This window comes from Mycteria americana, chromosome 1 (genome assembly GCF_035582795.1).
Source record: "Mycteria americana isolate JAX WOST 10 ecotype Jacksonville Zoo and Gardens chromosome 1, USCA_MyAme_1.0, whole genome shotgun sequence".
Taxonomy (NCBI): Eukaryota; Metazoa; Chordata; class Aves; order Ciconiiformes; family Ciconiidae; genus Mycteria; species Mycteria americana.
The window spans coordinates 82,983,588-83,001,882 of NC_134365.1; the positions used below are offsets into that span (position 1 = coordinate 82,983,588).

Below are 18,295 nucleotides of genomic sequence, written 5' to 3' on the forward strand. Positions count from 1 at the left end.
TGCAGATAAAAATCTCCAATTTATTCTTTGTAAAACAGCATCTTTGGTTGCACTTATTTTCCTTTCCTTAACAGAGTGGCCACAATTTTAAGACCTGTACCACTTCTACTGGGTTCAAAATATTCCATAAAATTTATGGTAGGTTTCATATCTTAAAAAGCAGCCTTTTGGAGCCAGCAGTGTGCCCTTACAGCAGCAGTGTGCCCTTACAGCAGCAGTGTGCTCTTTCATGTATTAATTGTTGCGTTCAACAGGTGTGTGTGCACAACAATGTAGTCTACCCCATCGGGACAACCTGGGAAGATGGTTGCAGGGAATGCTCTTGCACTAGTATGAGGGATGATGTTACAGGACTTCAGATGATGGAGTGTCATGACAAAGCATGTAACACATTCTGCTCTCGGGTAAGTAACATTTAAACCAGTGCATTAGCCAGCAGAGCCCTGATGGGGATCTGAAATGATTACTTTTAAACCTGTGTGTTTAGAGAAATCAGAGAAAAATAGAAAATAAATGTTGTAGCAATGAATTATCTTGGAAACAGAGTCTAAGAAGGCCTGAGCATTACTGACTTTATTTTAGGGTTATTGTTTTAGGATCATATCCTGCTGCCAAGGAAATCAGTGACAAGTTTATTTTATATTTCAGTAAAGGAGAACTGCATCCTGAAGTGACTATCATTTACACCACTTGCACAATAAGTACTCATGATGTCTGAAGATCAATTTCGAATGACTTTGTTCTAGCTGAAGTTCACTTTCTGAAGAGAACATTCCTCTATTGCTGTCTATTGCTCAGCTCTGCCCATTATAGAAGTAATAACACCACATGCTGTGGCCTTTATTACGCTCAGACATCTGCTATGTGCTATAAAATTATGTGGTCTACTTTTGGAAGCCCACAAAGGAAGTATGAGCTCCTTTGTTATATTGACATAGCTAGTCAAACAGGAGGAGACAGATACTTGGTACAAAAAGTTGGTAGAAGAATTCTAGAAGGGTCAAAGGCATTGGTTAAAAGTCAGCAGCACTTGCCAGTGTCATAGATTAGAACACTTTGACCATAACATGATTTGTGCAAACAAAAGTTCAAAATTGTTTTTATACTTCCTTTAAACTACCCAATTTACATCCCTAACATTCTTCACCTTAACGTAATGTGGAGAATAAGGATGTAAAAAAATCACTGTAAAATTAAATGTGATGCCCTAGAGTTGCATTTTGCTCTGGTACCTAGAACCTTGTACCCATAATCCCTGAGCATTCCTATATCCTTGCTTCATGAGGGTAGTATGGATCGGTCAGTCAGGGAGGGATAGTGGAAATACACAGCTTGGGTCTGCAGAAAAAGGACATGGCAGAAGAAGTTGCCCAGCCAAATGCTGATAACCCACACCCCTTACCAACTGTCATGTGGCCAGAGAAGTTGTGCTGCAAACGTCAGAGGCTACCACAAATACATTTTGCCTCTTTGTAAAGCTTTCAGGATATACATGGATTAATTGAGATTATTTTTGATGGTATTAGCCAATTCCATTCAGGGAGAGGCACATCTGACTTGAAGCAGCTCCTCCCTAGTCTATGTTCTGGTGTGTTCACAATCTGCCAGTTCAGTAGGCTGTGTGGGGTCCATGTGGAGCAACTAGATGTGGCTGTATGGGATTCAGAATATTCTCTGCAGGTCTTTTGCTGACCCAGGGTTTTCACCATGGGTTTGTTCTTCCCTGAACTGTGAAATGAAGCCCAGAAGAAGCTAATTTGTTTTTTTCCCCTCAGTGCAGAAGCAAAGATGAGCTAGTTAATGCTATACAAATCTCCAAGTTGCTTTTGAATATAATATTAGGCTACATATAGCATTAGCCCCCACTAAATTCAAACAGTTGACCAAGCAGCAAGTGTTTCCAAATGTATCTTGTAACGTCAGTGCTTTCAGTCCAGGAGCTGATAAAAGTCTGCATGTTGGCCCGTGACTCAACAGACTGCCCTGGTGTCATTACAGGTGACCAGCTGGAATTTGTCAGTGGGAAATGCAAAGGAGGGCATACTACAGCAATAACTGCAAAACCCTTTAACTAAGAGGGACAGGTGCTGCTCTTGGGTTTGATTCCCTGTGCTGACTGGGATGCTACTGTGTTGTTCTGGGTTTTCTAGTGCTGCATGTGAGACAAGATTCACTTGCTTTTTTCTGCTCCAGGAGTAGGATTTTTTCTTCTTGCTGGAAATACAGTGAATCTCCAAACAAATATGTCAGGCACATTCCCCTCCTCTGCCAAGTCTCCAAATCTTTGCAGCCTGTTTCCCACTGTTTTTCCTAAACCTTTTAACTGGTTTTAAGAAGTCTTCCCATTTTTTTTTTTTTTTGAATGAGTCCCATTTATGCAGTTGCATTCAGAACAGAGGCTAAGAAAAATCAACACATGATCTCTCTTCTTCCTCCTTGCTTTTGTTCAGTTACATTTGGAAGAAAGCTCTTCATTAGCAAACCTCGTACATACAGCTATGAGAAGTTAGAGGTGTTCTTTTTGCTTTCAGAAAGACATGATTAATAATGTGTCTGGGAGTCAAAGACTGACCTTGGGAATAGAACATATATGTGCAGCACCTCACAGCTGAGTTAACAGTGTTGCAGAAACCCTGCATTATCTGACTTGTTTTAAATTCTCGTTTGAATTTACACTAATATGTATTTTAAAACAGTTAATCATGCATTGAAATTTGACTATGAACATTTCAGGTAAGCAAACCAGTATCTGAACAGCGATTCTCTTTTCTAAACTCTATTAAGCTAATTGTGTCTTGGTTTTTCAAAGAATTTCAAATGCCTTAATACCACTGTATTTCAATATCATTTAACTTACAGCCCCCATATCAGAACAAGGCTAGACAGCATGTAGGTATGTGCACTTGAGAAGGTGTGAAAAAAATATAAACTTTTTTTGAATAATGTTTTCCTCTGCTGTGTCTTAAACACTGCATAATTCCAGAGCAAAAACCCCAATCCATTAAAAAAACCCCAAGAAACCAAACTAGTGCTCTTTCTGCGAGTGTAGAGTTTGGTGAGAAAGCTTGAGGATGCCCAATGCAGTGAAAACTATGAGGGTAGATGTGAGATCTTTCAGCTTTTGCAAGAGAATCCCTTCGATTTCCATTTGTAGAAGAGACTTGTTTCTAGTATGGCAATTATTATGAAATATTAGATCTAAAGTATCTGCCTGTGTTTTGGCTCATAGCCATAACTTTAGCAATTATCTGTTATTCTAATAAAGTATCATTAATGCAGAGCTACAGTTTCTTGACAAATCAGCCTTATGCATTGCAGTGCCAAAAAGCTTTTTAAAACAAACAAAAAGCCTTGGTGGAAAACATGGCAGTTCTTTTTGGGAATCTGCCATTTCTTCTGCTCCTTTGATGGTTATCAAAGTTGTACAACCAAAACCGTAGCTGTTGGACAACCTGGATAGCTCACATTTTCTTTTTTCCTTTGTGTATTCCTCATTCAGTGGATATACATATCAAGGACCACAGAAGTTCTGTAATCCAGTTTGAATTGGCTTTAAAGCTTATTTTTCAGTTCAGATTAGATAACATTGAAAGTTGTGTTGGCATTAAAGACATACTTTAATCGTGGATCATTACTAAGATGATGTTCAAACTCTCTGCTGCTCATGGTTATTAATGCCATTGCCAGGTCTTAAAGTCGTGGAGTATCGTTGATTGTGTCATCTGACTTCTGTGAAAACAGCTTACAGTTTTTTATCTAGCTACACAAAAAGAGAAAAAAAACGTAATACATGTACTAGCTCCTTCACCCTAATGATTGAACGGTGCTACTGTTCTCCCGAGCATGACAAAATCAAACTCAAATCCTATCTGTTGTTTTAGAATGTAAAGAAACGCTATGGAAAAAAGAGTGGATGGTTCATTAAAATGAACGAATCCCACAGTTCTCTCAGTATGTTAACAGCAAATACAGACTTCTCTCTTGCAAACCAGATGTGGGTTTGCTTCATTATATGTCATAGTCCCCTCACTTTTTTGTTCATCTTCTATCTTTCTCTTACCAAAGTTTTGAGAAAGCAAGCAGATAATTGCTGTAATTATTGCATGTGCCACAAGGAGGAGTGGTGTCTCCCTCCTGGAGCTTCTTCAAAAATTATTTCTCTCAGAGTACATCAGACTACATCCCTTCAGAGAATCATGGTGATAAAATGGATAACAGCTTTCAAAACACCTTAAAATCATTAGTATACTAATGTGAAGGGAGCACTTGCTTTGCTTAATTTCTGTCAATGTTCTTGGAGTTAGGTACCTTGTAAGTGATATAAAAGAGTGTGGTTTAAAGTATTGGATAATTTAAAGTATTAGACGATTATGAGAAGAACGAAGCATAATTTTCTGGGATAAGTGTTTAAGACAAATCCATTTAGCTAAGTGTGTGTAAATTAATTAGGTTAGATTTTCAAGCCTCTTGATGGCTATGTTAAATTAAAATAAAGAATATTTGCACCATACGTGCACAGGGATAGTGAATGATGGTTGCAATAGATGCTGACTACAAAATCTATAGCTTTAATCTCCAATATTTCAAATGGATATTTTTCTTTGAAGTGGCGTGTAAAGCATGGTAGTAAATGGCTTAATAGTGTGTATTAAGGAGGTGAAAGTAATTACTGTAAAGGGAAGACTGTTGTTTGAATATTATATGTGCAGGATCCCATTTAAAAACTGTGAAAGTCTTGGTGGGAGGTAATTTCAAACATCTTGCTTGCATTTTAAAGCATAATTCATTACGGAAATTAGGAAATGATACCTTAATGTTCTAGAGACTTGCAAATGGAGAATTTAGTCCTCACCTGGGGTAAATGAGTGCAGGTCCAGGGAAATCTCTAGAATTGCGCTGATTCATAGCCACTGAAGATTTTGCTTTCAGCATTTCATGTTGATTTATATCCATCCTAGGGGGTTTTTCTTGGTCTACCGTTGCCATTTTCATTCTCTTTGGTTCCTCCAACCCTCTCTAGATACTATAATCTCAATATGTAAAAGGAAAATACTGGAGCCTTCTTAAAAATACTATGTTGAGGAGTAATCTCTGTTCTTTCTTTCCTGCTTTGTTGGCCAAAAGACAGCTGACAGAGTTTTCTGGCCAAAACCTTAGCACTCGTGAAAAGATGAACTATGTATCCTGACCAACCCTGGAATGAAAGAGGGAGTGCAGAAATGCGCCAAGCCATAGCCTGTGTGGATCCCTCTGGTAGCCTTGAGTAGGCGATGAAACCAAAATGTGTGTTCTCTGAATGCTACAGAATTAATCTACATTCCTCTTGTTTGTCACAAGCCAAGCCCCAGTTCAAAAGTGGGCAAAATTTCCCCCCCCCATGTAGAATGTCTTAATCTGTATGCTTTCACCCTCCATTCGGGAGATCAGCTTTATCTCAGCATTTGTGTTTGATAAAACAGCCTGACCTGGCGGCATAACTGAGCACTTGTCAGGTTCTCCATCTCAGCTGCTGATTATCACTCCCAAGTCAGCCACGTGCACCTGTTCAAATGTGAGAGGTGCCTTGTGTTGCCTTATCCCTTACCTCCCTGGGGCGTGGGGATTTTTTTTTTAGTCCTGTAGACTGTGATCTGCCTCTCAGGGTGACAGACGGTCAGACACTTACCAAGGGCGCCTTCTGAGTTTTAATTCCCTGTTCGAAGTTTGAACTCTGTGTTTACAAAAAAAAAGGCAAGATGCAGAGGAGGAATAAAGCAGCAGATCCAGTCCAGAAAAAGCAGGGGGCAAGCAAAATATTGACTATAAGTAGATCCTTGAACAAACCATGGCAAACACTGGCATCTCTATACACTAGTGTCTATATGCTAGAAAATGAAAAATAATGAAGGAAGAGATGGATACTACTTAGTCTGCCTAGTTCTATTTAACATTAACCTTCAACAGCACAGTATCTGAGACTTGTCGGATGTTCATGTTCATAGATTGTGCAGCTCAGGAATAATCCTGATAGCATATACTCTTTGTACATGAATTATCTAACTGGGGAAAAAAAAAAAAACAAACCACAACAAAAAACCACCTCAAAATGCACAATACATTTTCCTTTTCTTAGATGTAACCTTAAACATTACCACCTTTAGAATTAAACATAAAATAAAGCTTTCTTTATTTCTGTGGGTCCAAATTTCCATGGTGTGAGTACAAAAGGTGGGGTTTTCTGATGATGAAATGATTCTCATGCTGTGGAGGATCTATGACAGAGGGGAATCACTGTCCACCTTCTCCTCAACTTCAGATGGCTGCTCTGCTTTTTGAGGAGCTCATGAACTGCTGCATTTTGCAGGTTTGTCTTCTGAAAGAGGTTTGTAGGCTGCAGTGGTTCAGGGGCTGCCTTAGGAGGAGCTCAGCAGGTGCTGAGGTCAGGAGCTGTGATCTGTATTTCTTCCCCTTAGGAGCCAGAGCCCCCAGATTTTGAACACACCTAGCACCTAAAGGGCCACACAGGCAGGTTGAACTGTCCAAACCCAACATATTTGTCAGTGCCTTAAGAGTGCAAATCACACCTGGAGTCTGCTGCATAGCACCTTTTTGTTTGCACTTTAGAGGGCTCTGTTCAAACCGACTCAGTGAAATTTGGGTCCTGCAGCTGGATTTTGCTTAGTCAAGATGCTGAGTTCATTCTGGGCACGAATAGCTCATGGATTTTTATTTCTCTGAGTTTGCTACTAAAATAAAAAGTTGCATCCCATATTTCAGATGCTTCAGATATGTATTTAGCAGATAAAAGTCATATAAAACAAAATGTTCAACAGCACAACTTTTCCCACAAAGCTAGGTCTGTTATTGCATTGTATGACATTCTACAAAATGCACTTCCGTATGAAAGTCTGCTGATTGTTGACGTTTGCTAATATGTTTCATATTGCAAATCAAGGACAGTTCATGAAGGGAGGAAGCAGTTGGGAATACTTCAGCAATTTCAGTTCAAAGGGGTTGACCAAAATTAAATGATGCTTTTCACTGGCATTTTTCACACATAGAGTATTTTCTTTGACAGAACATCTTTCCTTCAACTCTGTATTGAAATCAGAGTTATGCTTTGCCCTTCGGAGACTGCCTAGCTATTAAATACAGAAAATATTATTTCTAATTAGAATAAAGCTCCTTGCTTTCTTCACTTAGATATTCCAGTGTTTGAATATTTGACTAGTTGTTTCAGGAGATGAAAAGATGAAATGATCACTCAAACCTGGTCCTTGGACTACATTTCTGACCAACCCTTTCCCTCTGCTTCAGCACAGGGCAGTCAGATGTCTGAACGTACTCAGACTGAATCCTAACCTTCAAGTCTCAGGAATGGGAAGGGGAGTTACAAGTGCTGACTAATGTCCAAGATGCCACTAGAACAATTTTTACCTTTCATTTTCTTTTGTATAATAGTATTATTGGAAAGACTTGCTCTTTACACTTTGCTAATGCATAAAAGAAACTGCTCGCATACAATAAACTAATATTTGGAAATGACTGCTGCTTAATGCTGCTGAAATAGCTCAGGGTCCTCCAAAAGCATTTTTCTTTTACCTTTTCCCTTTCCATTTCTGCCTGTTTATATCATTGTTCTTTTCTGTCTTGTGGCAAATCTTTGTACTATTACATATTTGAGCAGATCCTGGCAAAAGGAAGAGGTTTTTCAATGATTTCAGTTTTGGTTTTTTTTTTTTAACTATTTGGCACCATCAACATGTTTTATACTCTAAGAAGGGGTGCTCCATACCAATTAAAGAAGCTGATATCCTCACAAGACTGGCTCATTAGTTGATTTGCATGACCTGAAGAAGGCTAGTACCTAGAGTTAGTTGATGTAGCTGAAGTGGGTATGTCTTCAAAATACATATTAAGCAGGAACTAATGAGATAAGAATTTCTGCTTCTAATGTGTACAAATTAATTTTTTTTTTTTTTTGCAGATGATGTTAACCATTTAACAGGACACTGAGCTGGGTGGACCGCTTGTTTGTTTTGTAATAGCAGTGTGTGGCCTTACAGTTCTGTTTTCAAACTCCCCTTTCCATAAAATGTTGCTAACATTGAGCATTTATCCCAGTGTTTTCTTTTAGGATTACTCTTCTCATTTGTCTTCTATTCCTTGATCAGTCAGTCCTTTTCTTTTCTCCTACAGGGATACAAGTATATCATTGAAGAAGGGGAGTGTTGTGGGACATGCCAGAAGACTGCCTGTGAGGAGCAGCTATTCTGGTCTCGGGGTGATGCAGATCCTCGTTTGCACGAGGTGAGGTGGCGGTGGCGTGGACACTTCCTCTTCTAGCAGAAGTGCCCTGGAATTATTTTGTGTTCCACAGAAGGAGATGAAGAAGTTATGTGTTATTTCTGCTATACGGCAAGCAGCACTAAAACCCAATTTTTTGGGGTGTGTGTGACTTATCCACTTGGTTCTAACAATAAAATGCTTTCTTCCATTTTCAGGCTCTAGGAAGCAATCTTTTTATGTAAAATTAGTAATTTCACAAATGCTGGCTCAAAAGAATATTAGCGGGACGTACTTCCCTGGCTGGAAGCTATTTGCTTAAATTATTCCCAATTAATTTGTATTACTCTATGGATAACAGGCAGGTGGGGTAGTGGATTGCTTGAATTTCCTGGCCCTATTCAAATAGAATATCCTACTTGGTACACGCTGAAATATCAGGAAGTAAATGAGGATAGAAACATGGATTAGTCTCTGGTTGCTAAACTGCTTGCTGCACATCAGATCAGACCACAGTGGTCCAGGCCATGCTTGTTCTTTGCTCAGAATAACAGTCTATTTTCAGCAGTGTGCCTCTTCCCTTAGGATTCAAAGAGCCTAACAGGAAGTGAGTGCATGCAATGGCCATTTAAAATGTGCTGCAGATACCCTACCACTCTGGAAAGCTACATGGATATTTCTTTCTTTTCTTGCCTACATTTTACTTTCCTTCAGGCTATTCAGTTTGTTCTGTCCCTAACCCAACCGCCCTTGGCAAGCCCTTGCCTGCCCCAGTAGCACTACATTGCTTAATCCTACACAGAGCTTTGGATTCAACAAAGGCAGGAACAGTAAGTTAAATATGTTTAAATTAATAGACCTTCTCATCTTTTCTTCCCTAAGTGTTTGTTATAGTGTATCTGCATTTTCATCTACATCTCACTTTCATATGTTTGATATTAAATTTTAAATCATTTCTTTTACAAAAGCAGTCTGCTGCTGTCTTTTTAAAAGTTAATGTAACATTTTGCAGCCTGCCTCTTCCCGATTTTAACAAGGGCATTTCTTAATGTGGATCAATATTCTGCTCTGCTTCATAAAACAAACCTTCAGAAGGCCTATTTTAATGTCCCACCATGTCGTACTGATTTTGGTTGTCCTAATGAAGTAATAGATCCTTATACTCTGCTGTCCCTTTCTTGCTGTGTCCTCTTTCAACTCTTCTGTCAGACTATTCTATAACCTGATTGTCGCGGTAAGGATTTGTGGAGAACTGTTGAGTGACAGACTGTTCCTGACACAGTAAACGTGCTTTTTGCAAACCAGCATGTTGGCTATGGTGGTCTTCCCGCTATCCAGCGACACAAATACTGCTGCCTATAGTTAATCTTGCTACAATTTCCCATCAGGTTGGCACAGAGTGGCGATCCCCCTTCAACCATTGCATTATCAATGAGTGCATCCGGGTGAACAATGAGGTTTTTGTGCAGCAAAAGAATCTTTCTTGCTCTCAAATGGATGTGCCTGACTGTCCAGAGGGAACTGAACTACGCTGTGACCAAATAATAGACTGCTGTCCTTCTTGCAGATGTGGTAAGGTTTTGTGTATGACAAACCGAATCACTGGAGGATGAATCATCTCGTGTGTTGATTTTCTGTTTCTCAACAGCAATTTCAAAAGTGTGTGTTATGCAAGTATAGTACTACTTTGAAGCTTTCCTATAGAATTTAGACATTGAGTACAATAGCACCTGCTGCTATTACTTTCTTTTTACAACTAATGTTCACTGCCTCTTTTTGAACTACTTACCGTTGAAGCTGTTTTGCACTGCTTCAGAGACACATACCAGGCTATGTCTCTACAGCTCTAGCCTGCATTGCTAAACAATTAAAAGAGATCTTGAGATGCTTTTGGCCTAGGAATGTTCAATGCTCTCCCCAGTGCCTGTGATGAACAGGGAGTTTGCATGCAGCCATGCTGTCTTCTGCATGTCTCTGAGCATTGTGGCTGTGGCCATTTCCTACAATAGGCTTAGGTCAAAAGTCCAAATCAGATGATTTGGATAATTGGCCTCAGTCTGGGAAGACTCCCAGTCGTGCTTAAGTGACAAGTATATATGCAGCCACAGGGTGAGGAGCTAGCAGTGGAAGGAGGAGGAGAAATAAGCACTGTAACTTGCAGAAAACCTGTGAGTGCATCTTCTGTGAGTGCAAGGCTTGAACTGGAGGGGAAAATCTACATCGTTCCATGAACTTGTTAAAAAACAGCTCAGCAAGGGATATTCGGAGGTGGAATTCAGGATAGCTCTGACAAATTGTTACCTTTCAAGGTATAATGTAAGAGAGCTCAATTATGCCTCTTTACAGTGAAACTGGATCTAAATGTCCTCAGTTGGAACTCTAATAAGTCAAAAAAGCATACCTGTGGTTTATTAAATCTCAGTAATGTCATGATAATGGTAATGCTAAATGGAATATTATCTTCTTTTTCAGTACCTCTGAACGGTTGTCCTTTGAATGGCACTGTTATTGGGGTAAGACACAATTCCTTTCATTTGCTGTGATGGTAAGACATTTAGATATATGAATGAGCTCTTGAAGAACATGAACTTGCCAGAATACAGATAAGCATACAGGGCAGCTTTGTTCAGACAGAATCACTGCAAGTGGGACCTTGAGGTAAAAGCAGTGGCAAGGAGCTCAGCACGTGTATGTCCAGTTCATGACTCTGCCACAGTCTTCCTATATGACAATGAGTATCTCCACAAAATGGGGACAGTAATGTTTCCTTATCTTGAAAGAATGCTTGAGAAAAGTGCTTAGAAATGGTGGTAATCTGTGTTGTGTCATGACTTGCAGGCTACCAAAACCACAGGAAACTATCTGCGAGGGTTAATCTCAAAAATGATCCTTGCCCACCTCAGGGAAGCAAAAACTTCCGGTATTCTACCTAGAGGATAAGGCAGATTGAAAAAGGATGGAGGCTCTTGCTCCACCTGTGTGGAAGGAGGGGTATCCCTCCTTGGCTATTAGTAGGAACAGGAAAGCTGAGCTTCCTCACTGTTCAACCTCTGTCCCCTTTCAAGATCCCTGCTGATATGCCCTCAGAGGAAATTTTTTCTCAACTGCATATTTAATGGATAGATTAAGACATGTTTAACCCAGCCCATGACAGTGGGAATGATGGGAGTTAAGCATCTGATCTCATTTATGCCGAATTTATCTTTGGAGAGCTCTCTCAATTGTCCATTGTTTCCCTAAATCCATATTCTGGCAGCACCTCTGGTGTCAAAGAGCTCTAAATATTCTCATCATCCCCTGGGGAAACAGGTCCTTTTTAGTCATTTAACCTAACTTTTAACTTATGTATTCCTGCATTGTCAATGTATGTCTTTCTTTTTTAATTTATTTAAAAGGTAAGTTTACCCAAATCTCTTTGGACTTTTGAAATACGGCAGAGAGAACCTTTCTCCATCTATTTCTCCTGGTTTTGATCTTTCTCATAGGTGACGGGCATAAGTTTATCAGTTTGTTAGAGCTCAAGCCCTGTCATCAAGCGTCCATCATTCTGTGTGGGGTTTACTTCCCTGTAGAATTAAATTCAAAGAGTAACTCTGCCTTTCTTGTCAGAACACTGGGAGAAGGGTTTTAAAGTGGTAAAATCTGAAATAATCTGCTTTCTCTTTGATTCCTCTATTTGTCCGCTCTAGAGTATGTTGTCAAAACTAGTTGTGGCATTTTATAAAGACCATACTTGTAGAGAATGTCGTGCAGTATAGTAATTGCTAGCTCCTGCCACTTTCTGTTATACAGTATATGCATATATATATATATTCTGTGTTGCAAAAAGAAGTTGTCTTTCCAGTTGTGTGCTGTTCTTCCATGAACAACTATGTGAACAATTAATTTTTTTCTCTTCCAACAAAATGTTTATCTGGTCTGTCAAGTAAAGTCTTTGTTCTGTTTTCACGTGTTTTAAAATATTTTAAAATACTTTAAAATGAACCATAAGCAAATTTTGAAACAAAATGTCATGTTGAAGGCAAAATGAGAAGTATCTGTATTTTGAAGACTTAAAAATAAAATATTTCAGCTTCTACAATATTGAAAAAAATTCTTATCTTAATAATATTTTCCCAGTTTGGAATGAATTCATAAAGTGTTTCAGCTGACACAAAACTACATTTTTGACTCATTCTTGTTTGCTATCTGGCTATATATAAAGGTTGTATTTAAATTATTTTTTTCTTTTTCTTAATACAGCTTTTAAAATGTGGTATTGTTCTTCCTGACAATTGGCCATTTTATCAAACATGGCCTGTGCGAGATTTTGGGGGTGTAGGTAGGCCCCAGCTGTTACGTTACTTCTGTGCTCTTGCTGTCGCAAGTGTCAAGCATTACTGAAGTTAGCATTCAACAATGCAGTTACCAAAATATATTTTCAGGATAGAGAATGTGAAATTCAACTTGAGATATAATTGTGGAAGATTTCTAAACAAAGTGGCCATTTTGATTTAAAAAAATAAATTGCATTAGAGCTTATATTAGAACTTGTGTTAAATTAATGAACTTTTCTTTTCAATTAAACTAGCTTCATTTAATGACTTATTGTAAGCTAATTAGCTATATGTCTGAAAGCTTTTGAGCAGCTGGCGTTACCACAGCTTTGTCTTACACTATTCTTTACTTCAATGACTGTTCCAGAGTTCTGGTCAGGAAGGAAGATATGATGTCCACAGAAGTTTATACTTCCTGGATTTCAAAACCTTTATTCTGGGTCCTTTAAGAATAGGTTTCAAATTTCATTTTATATCAAGGGAAAACTTTGCTCCATTAACTCATTCACTGAATAGTTCCAAGTTTTGAGTCTTTTACTGCAGTTCTGTTAACTGACTGTGTCCTTAATCCCTTTACATTTTTGTCTCGTATCTAGTTACCAATATTATATTCCAGTAATTTGGTGTATTGCATTCACTCCGCTGTTCTTAACAATGCTGTGGGCTTTAACTGCAGACTTCCAAGCAGGTGGCTGTATTTACCAAAAGGATTATCTGTATCACTCATCTGTTTTCCCAGGCTTTTACTGAGTGGCGTTTTTGAAGGAGATCTGAGTAGATTCAGGCTTCACGCAGGTTATTTTGGTTGCACTGACTAACAGTGGGTTAGCAGATGTTGACATTTCATTCTATGTTAGGCAAGAAAACACATGATAGGTGTATTATATAAAGCGAAAAAGATGTATCAATCCATTATTTCACTCATTTCTGTCATACTAAGCTATGTTTGTTCACAGAAAGCCATTGTTAAAGCCATTTGCATGCTGATCCCTAAATACATTAAATAAATATCATAGAACTAATCTGTGATGCAAACTTTGGATCAAGGTAAGACCTTCCCCCAAAAGTTCAAGGCACTTGTGTGTGAGGATTTCATTTCAACAGTCTCTAGTAAGTCCTACGTTCCTGCCCATAACAGTGATTTTAGTATAAACTCGACTTTATCTATCTTTTTTGTATTTAATTGGAATGTTAGCAGTATTAGAAGATCCAGTGAGGTTATCAATTATAATATCAGTTGTGGCTTTATAGACGCTTTCTTCCTGATGTGAAAGCCTAGACCTACTGAGGCATTCTGTGATAAGCATTTACTTTTAGAGGGCCTGAATTAAGTACAATTATGATAGTAAACAAAACAAAACCAAATATATTTTGAAACGGGTCACCATGATGGGGACATCTTCCAGATTTGCAAGGCTTTTGTGTGTACATGCACATGCATGTGTGGAGCTACTAACCAGTAGAGCAATACTAGCGTCAGTGGATTGAAGGCCTTGTGAGGCTGTGTAGTCTGTACTAGAACTATCACTCTGGTGTCCAAATGCTTTCCAATGTTGAGAGTAAGCAAGAAGTCTAGTGTTTTGTATGACATTTGCTATTCATCCCTCTCCCATAGGAAAATGTTATGAGTGTGTCCTCATGCCTTCATCCATTGAGGTCTTTTAACCCTCCAGATTAATGACCTGATATTCACTGTAAAAGGTTAAACCAAGAAAGCTGAAGGGTTCTGTGTCGAGGTCTCAAGCTGGGTTGTTAAAAGACAGGGATCTCCCCACTGGTATTACTACCCCATCATGTTGCTTGTGAAGGATCTTTTTTATAGACCTCCACAAAACAAGAAAAAAGTCATTGGTATTGCTGGTGCTTTATAGAAAACCGCTGAGCCCTGAGGACCTCTGTTGTGCTGGGGTGCAGAGTAAGAATATAATTAAAATTCTTTAATCAGAACATTTGTCTTTCAGTGTGTATGTCAGAGTATTGGCTCTGAGCCACCCACAAACCTATTACCTTTACACTGTTACTCTGGCCAGATTCTTGGTTTTGCTCCATTTGTTCCACGAGTGTTTACTAGCGTGGAACAAGAAAAAAAAGAATTTGAAGATATGCATAATATGTAGCATGCGAAATTCCTGTCCCAAACAAAGTCAATAGTGACATTCCATTGACATTTGAAGCACTACTCAAAGCTTTTATAATCTAGTGATATTCAGTGTCTGTTTACTTTATTTATGAGGTTTTAGAAGTTCTTTGCGAAAATCTTTAATAGGTTCCTCCCATTTTGTCCATTCAGCCATAGTGGCTTAATATTTTCAGGTTGAAATGAAAGGCTGTGCACTTGGAAAGCAGGAAGACTTTGTATTTAGAATTCCTTTCAGTGCTAGGAATCCAAGTACTAACTCCACATCCTTTGTTTCCCATTTAATAGTTTGGCATTTTCCTCTGTATTTTTAAATGCCGTTTTTGCTTGCTTTGAAAATGTGGTGGGATCCAGTAAACGAGGCGCTGGGGAAGAGCTCAGGGAATTTGAATTGTGTGCCAGCTCAGCCACTGATTTGCTTGTAACTATGGACAAGTCCAGTTCTTCACTCAGTAATTCTGTTTGGTTTTGGTTTTTTCTTTCTCCTTTCTCAATTTTAAGCTTTTAGGCCTCTAGAGATTCTAAGCAGTGTTATTACAAGAACAATAATAAGTGATTTATACTTATGATCTGTGGGTTGCAATGACTCAAGAATAAAAACTTGTTGGGAAACCAATTCGCTACACTCGGCAAAAATGAACTGGTGGCAACCACCTAACACATAGTCAGGCTAGCTCATGACAAAATCTTCCTCATCACTTTGAAGGATTCCTTTCTTTCTTGCTAGCTTTGTAAGCAACGAAGTAAGAAATGCCAATGCCATTTCACAGATTAACGAATGCTAAAGGGCTTACTTGAAAAATAGCCTCATGCTATGCTGCTTGTTGTGGAATTAGATGCAAATATTTGGGTATCTGGAAAGTGGGGGCATTGGTGTTCTGTCTTCTCTTGCAAAGAATTGCAATACAAGATTTAATGAAAGAGATTTCACCTAGGTAAAATTGCTCATTTATTTGAGTTTTGTGGAAGAGACAGTCACTGACTTACAAACTGGTTCTAATGTTTCAGCCATGGAGACGCCTGATGGTGGATCAATGCACAACATGTCTCTGCTCCCTCCAGTCAACATCATCTCGGAGATATACTCTGACATGTACAAAATTAAGCTGTGAACCATGCCCAATAGTAAGTGCAAGTGGTCTGGATGTTCTTGTTAAGAACGCGTCTGATGAAAAGGTCATGTGCTTCATTGTATATACCAGTTTATGTTCTGTACAACTCTGGGACCTGTTGCCTTTCTCCAAGTTTTTCTGAGAAGTCATGTCCCTGTGTTCTTCTTTCCCTGAATTAGATCAAATATACCAAATGTGATCTAAATCCACAGGGTAGGAAAAGGTAACTTTTCATAGTACTCAGGTCCACAGGCACATTTTTTGTGTGTATTTCAGACTACTTACCTTCAGGGCAAAATAAGGTTTGGCATATCATTGGCAATAGGAGCTGCTGTGTCTCCTTTCCTATACTGTTATCTGTCCCTCCAGGGACTGGCAGCTCAGCCAGATCTCCATTCTTCAGGGCTTTCCTATGACTATTCCAAATTGTCTAATAGCTGAGCTCAATAGTAGTTCTTTCTGGTTCCCAGCCATGCCTTAGGTGATTTGAGGTGATTGTCCCCATCAGTTCCACTGGCCTTTTTGAAGTCTTTGCTGCTGCTTTGCTGCCATCATCTGCAAGGAATGAGCTTGGATGGGAAAGCCAGAGGCAAATAGCTCCCATTTTTACTCCACTGACCAACAGTGTGACCGGAGTGCCTGACTAGTTCTGCTCCATCTTGTAGTTTTCTCTCTTAGCACCAATACCTCAAGTAGAAGGAAACCTAAGCAAGTTGCAGAGGCTGGCTTAACCTCCCCGTCTGAAGAGCACAGACCAGCAGCTAAGGTTCATAGAAAAAGGCTTAAATGCCCCTCCTCTTCTGCCTTTTCCTGGATGGAGCCCAGTGGGCCCAACTAAACCCAGGGTCTGTGCAAGCAGTGGCTGTTGCACCAAAAAGCCACATTTCTAACATGATCATATGGGATTCCTGGCTGATATCTAGGAGAGGCATAGATTGATAGGGTGCCAAAAAAAGAGAGGGACAGAGTTTTGGGTGAGTCCAGTTTTCAATCCCTAAGTAGAACTGGAAAGGACAATGTAGTAAGTCAACTTTCTGTGGTCTCATCTGTATTAATAAACTAAACAGAGCAAGACTGCAGGCTCAAATTATGTCCTGCAACCACTTATCTTGACGAATTGTCAGCAGTGTCCCAGCTGGCCTGTTCTAACTAGCAAACTTCCAAATAATGCCTGGGCACAGGTCAGTGGTTAGGACAACCCAAGGCCAGCCTGTTCTGTGGGGAGAATGCAGTTTAGACATACAGACGTGTTCCGCTTGTCTGCAAGGCCAGAAAACTGGCCTTGACCCCCTTCAGTTGCTGGTATGGATGTAGCCCGTCACAAGAGGGATAATCTGGAATACTTTGTGTGGTTCTCGACACTAATATCACCCCTCCTGTAAGGTATAATGATAGACACAGGCTTCTGAAAGGAAAATAAATGGCCAAGCTCAGTGCTGTGCATCTTCCTAACTTCCACAAAATATAACCGGGCAGATCAATGAAAAAACCCCAGATACACTAGAATGAATCTGTGGCTAGAAACATGTGTGCATATATATGTTCCCACACAAAAATACACAAACATCAATTCTTGCTTTTCAATGCAAGAAGCCAGCTGTAGAAATTAAAGGTAGAGGAATCAATAAAATACATGGTAAAAAAAATGGGGAAACATTCCTCTCCTGCTTCTTTCACCACCCACACAATTCCCAAACAGTTCCTTTCCCCCACCTGACCCACAAGGACAGACTAAACAAAAAACCCTGAAGAAAGGGCAATTTCCAGTTGGGCTTATTAAGCACTATGAACTTGTGTTTAGGAGATGTGCAGCTACCCAAGGGAGGTTGCAGGTCTAGGTGTATATATCCCTTTGAAGCCATTGTAATGAATCTGTGCAGCTTGAGGGGAAAAAAATATCAAATAAGATACAGAATGTCTTCATCCCCCTAAGGCCAGTGGGATTCACACACATACTTGGGATCTTTCCTGTCTCAGAGTCATTGATTTCATGGTATACTCGGATTAAAAGCAATTCCTTCATAATGGATAAAATCATGGGTTAAGAGTATATACTCTCTCAGGAGCACCTGCCTTCTGCTGGATGCTGAAGCTGTGAAAGTAAATGCAATGGTAATTGAAGTGCAGCCAACTGCAGCATACTCTGCTCATCAGGGTCAACATCAGGGTCAATTTTTTTTTGTCATTTTATGACCTACTTTAGGTGCTTACCTTTTTGTAGTAGAGCAAGTTCACCTAAATAACAATGAACTATGTTTTCTTCCAATGATTTAATAGTAACCCCCTACCCTTCCCAAATTATTTTTCTATAAAAAACATATGGATAACATGCATGCCTTCACCCAACCAGAAAGTGTTTGTTGTCTTAAAAAATGTTCAGCTCATCATAAGCAGCTGTTGGTTATGTGTAGCAGCTGGAGACATTACTGTGGGACACTTCTTGTGTTAACTCAGTTCTTTTCTGT

General features: G+C 39.3%; 1 protein-coding gene across 1 annotated transcript in view; it reads left to right on the forward strand.

The window, feature by feature from the left end:
- Positions 1-18,295, forward strand: part of VWF (von Willebrand factor) — a 147,552-nt gene that overhangs the window by 118,355 nt on the left and 10,902 nt on the right. Inside the window, exons 44-48 of the mRNA XM_075491424.1 lie at positions 255-404; positions 8,179-8,289; positions 9,654-9,837; positions 10,738-10,778; positions 15,727-15,843. Coding sequence (XP_075347539.1) covers positions 255-404; positions 8,179-8,289; positions 9,654-9,837; positions 10,738-10,778; positions 15,727-15,843 — 603 coding nt within the window. The remainder of the gene's footprint in view (positions 1-254; positions 405-8,178; positions 8,290-9,653; positions 9,838-10,737; positions 10,779-15,726; positions 15,844-18,295) is intronic.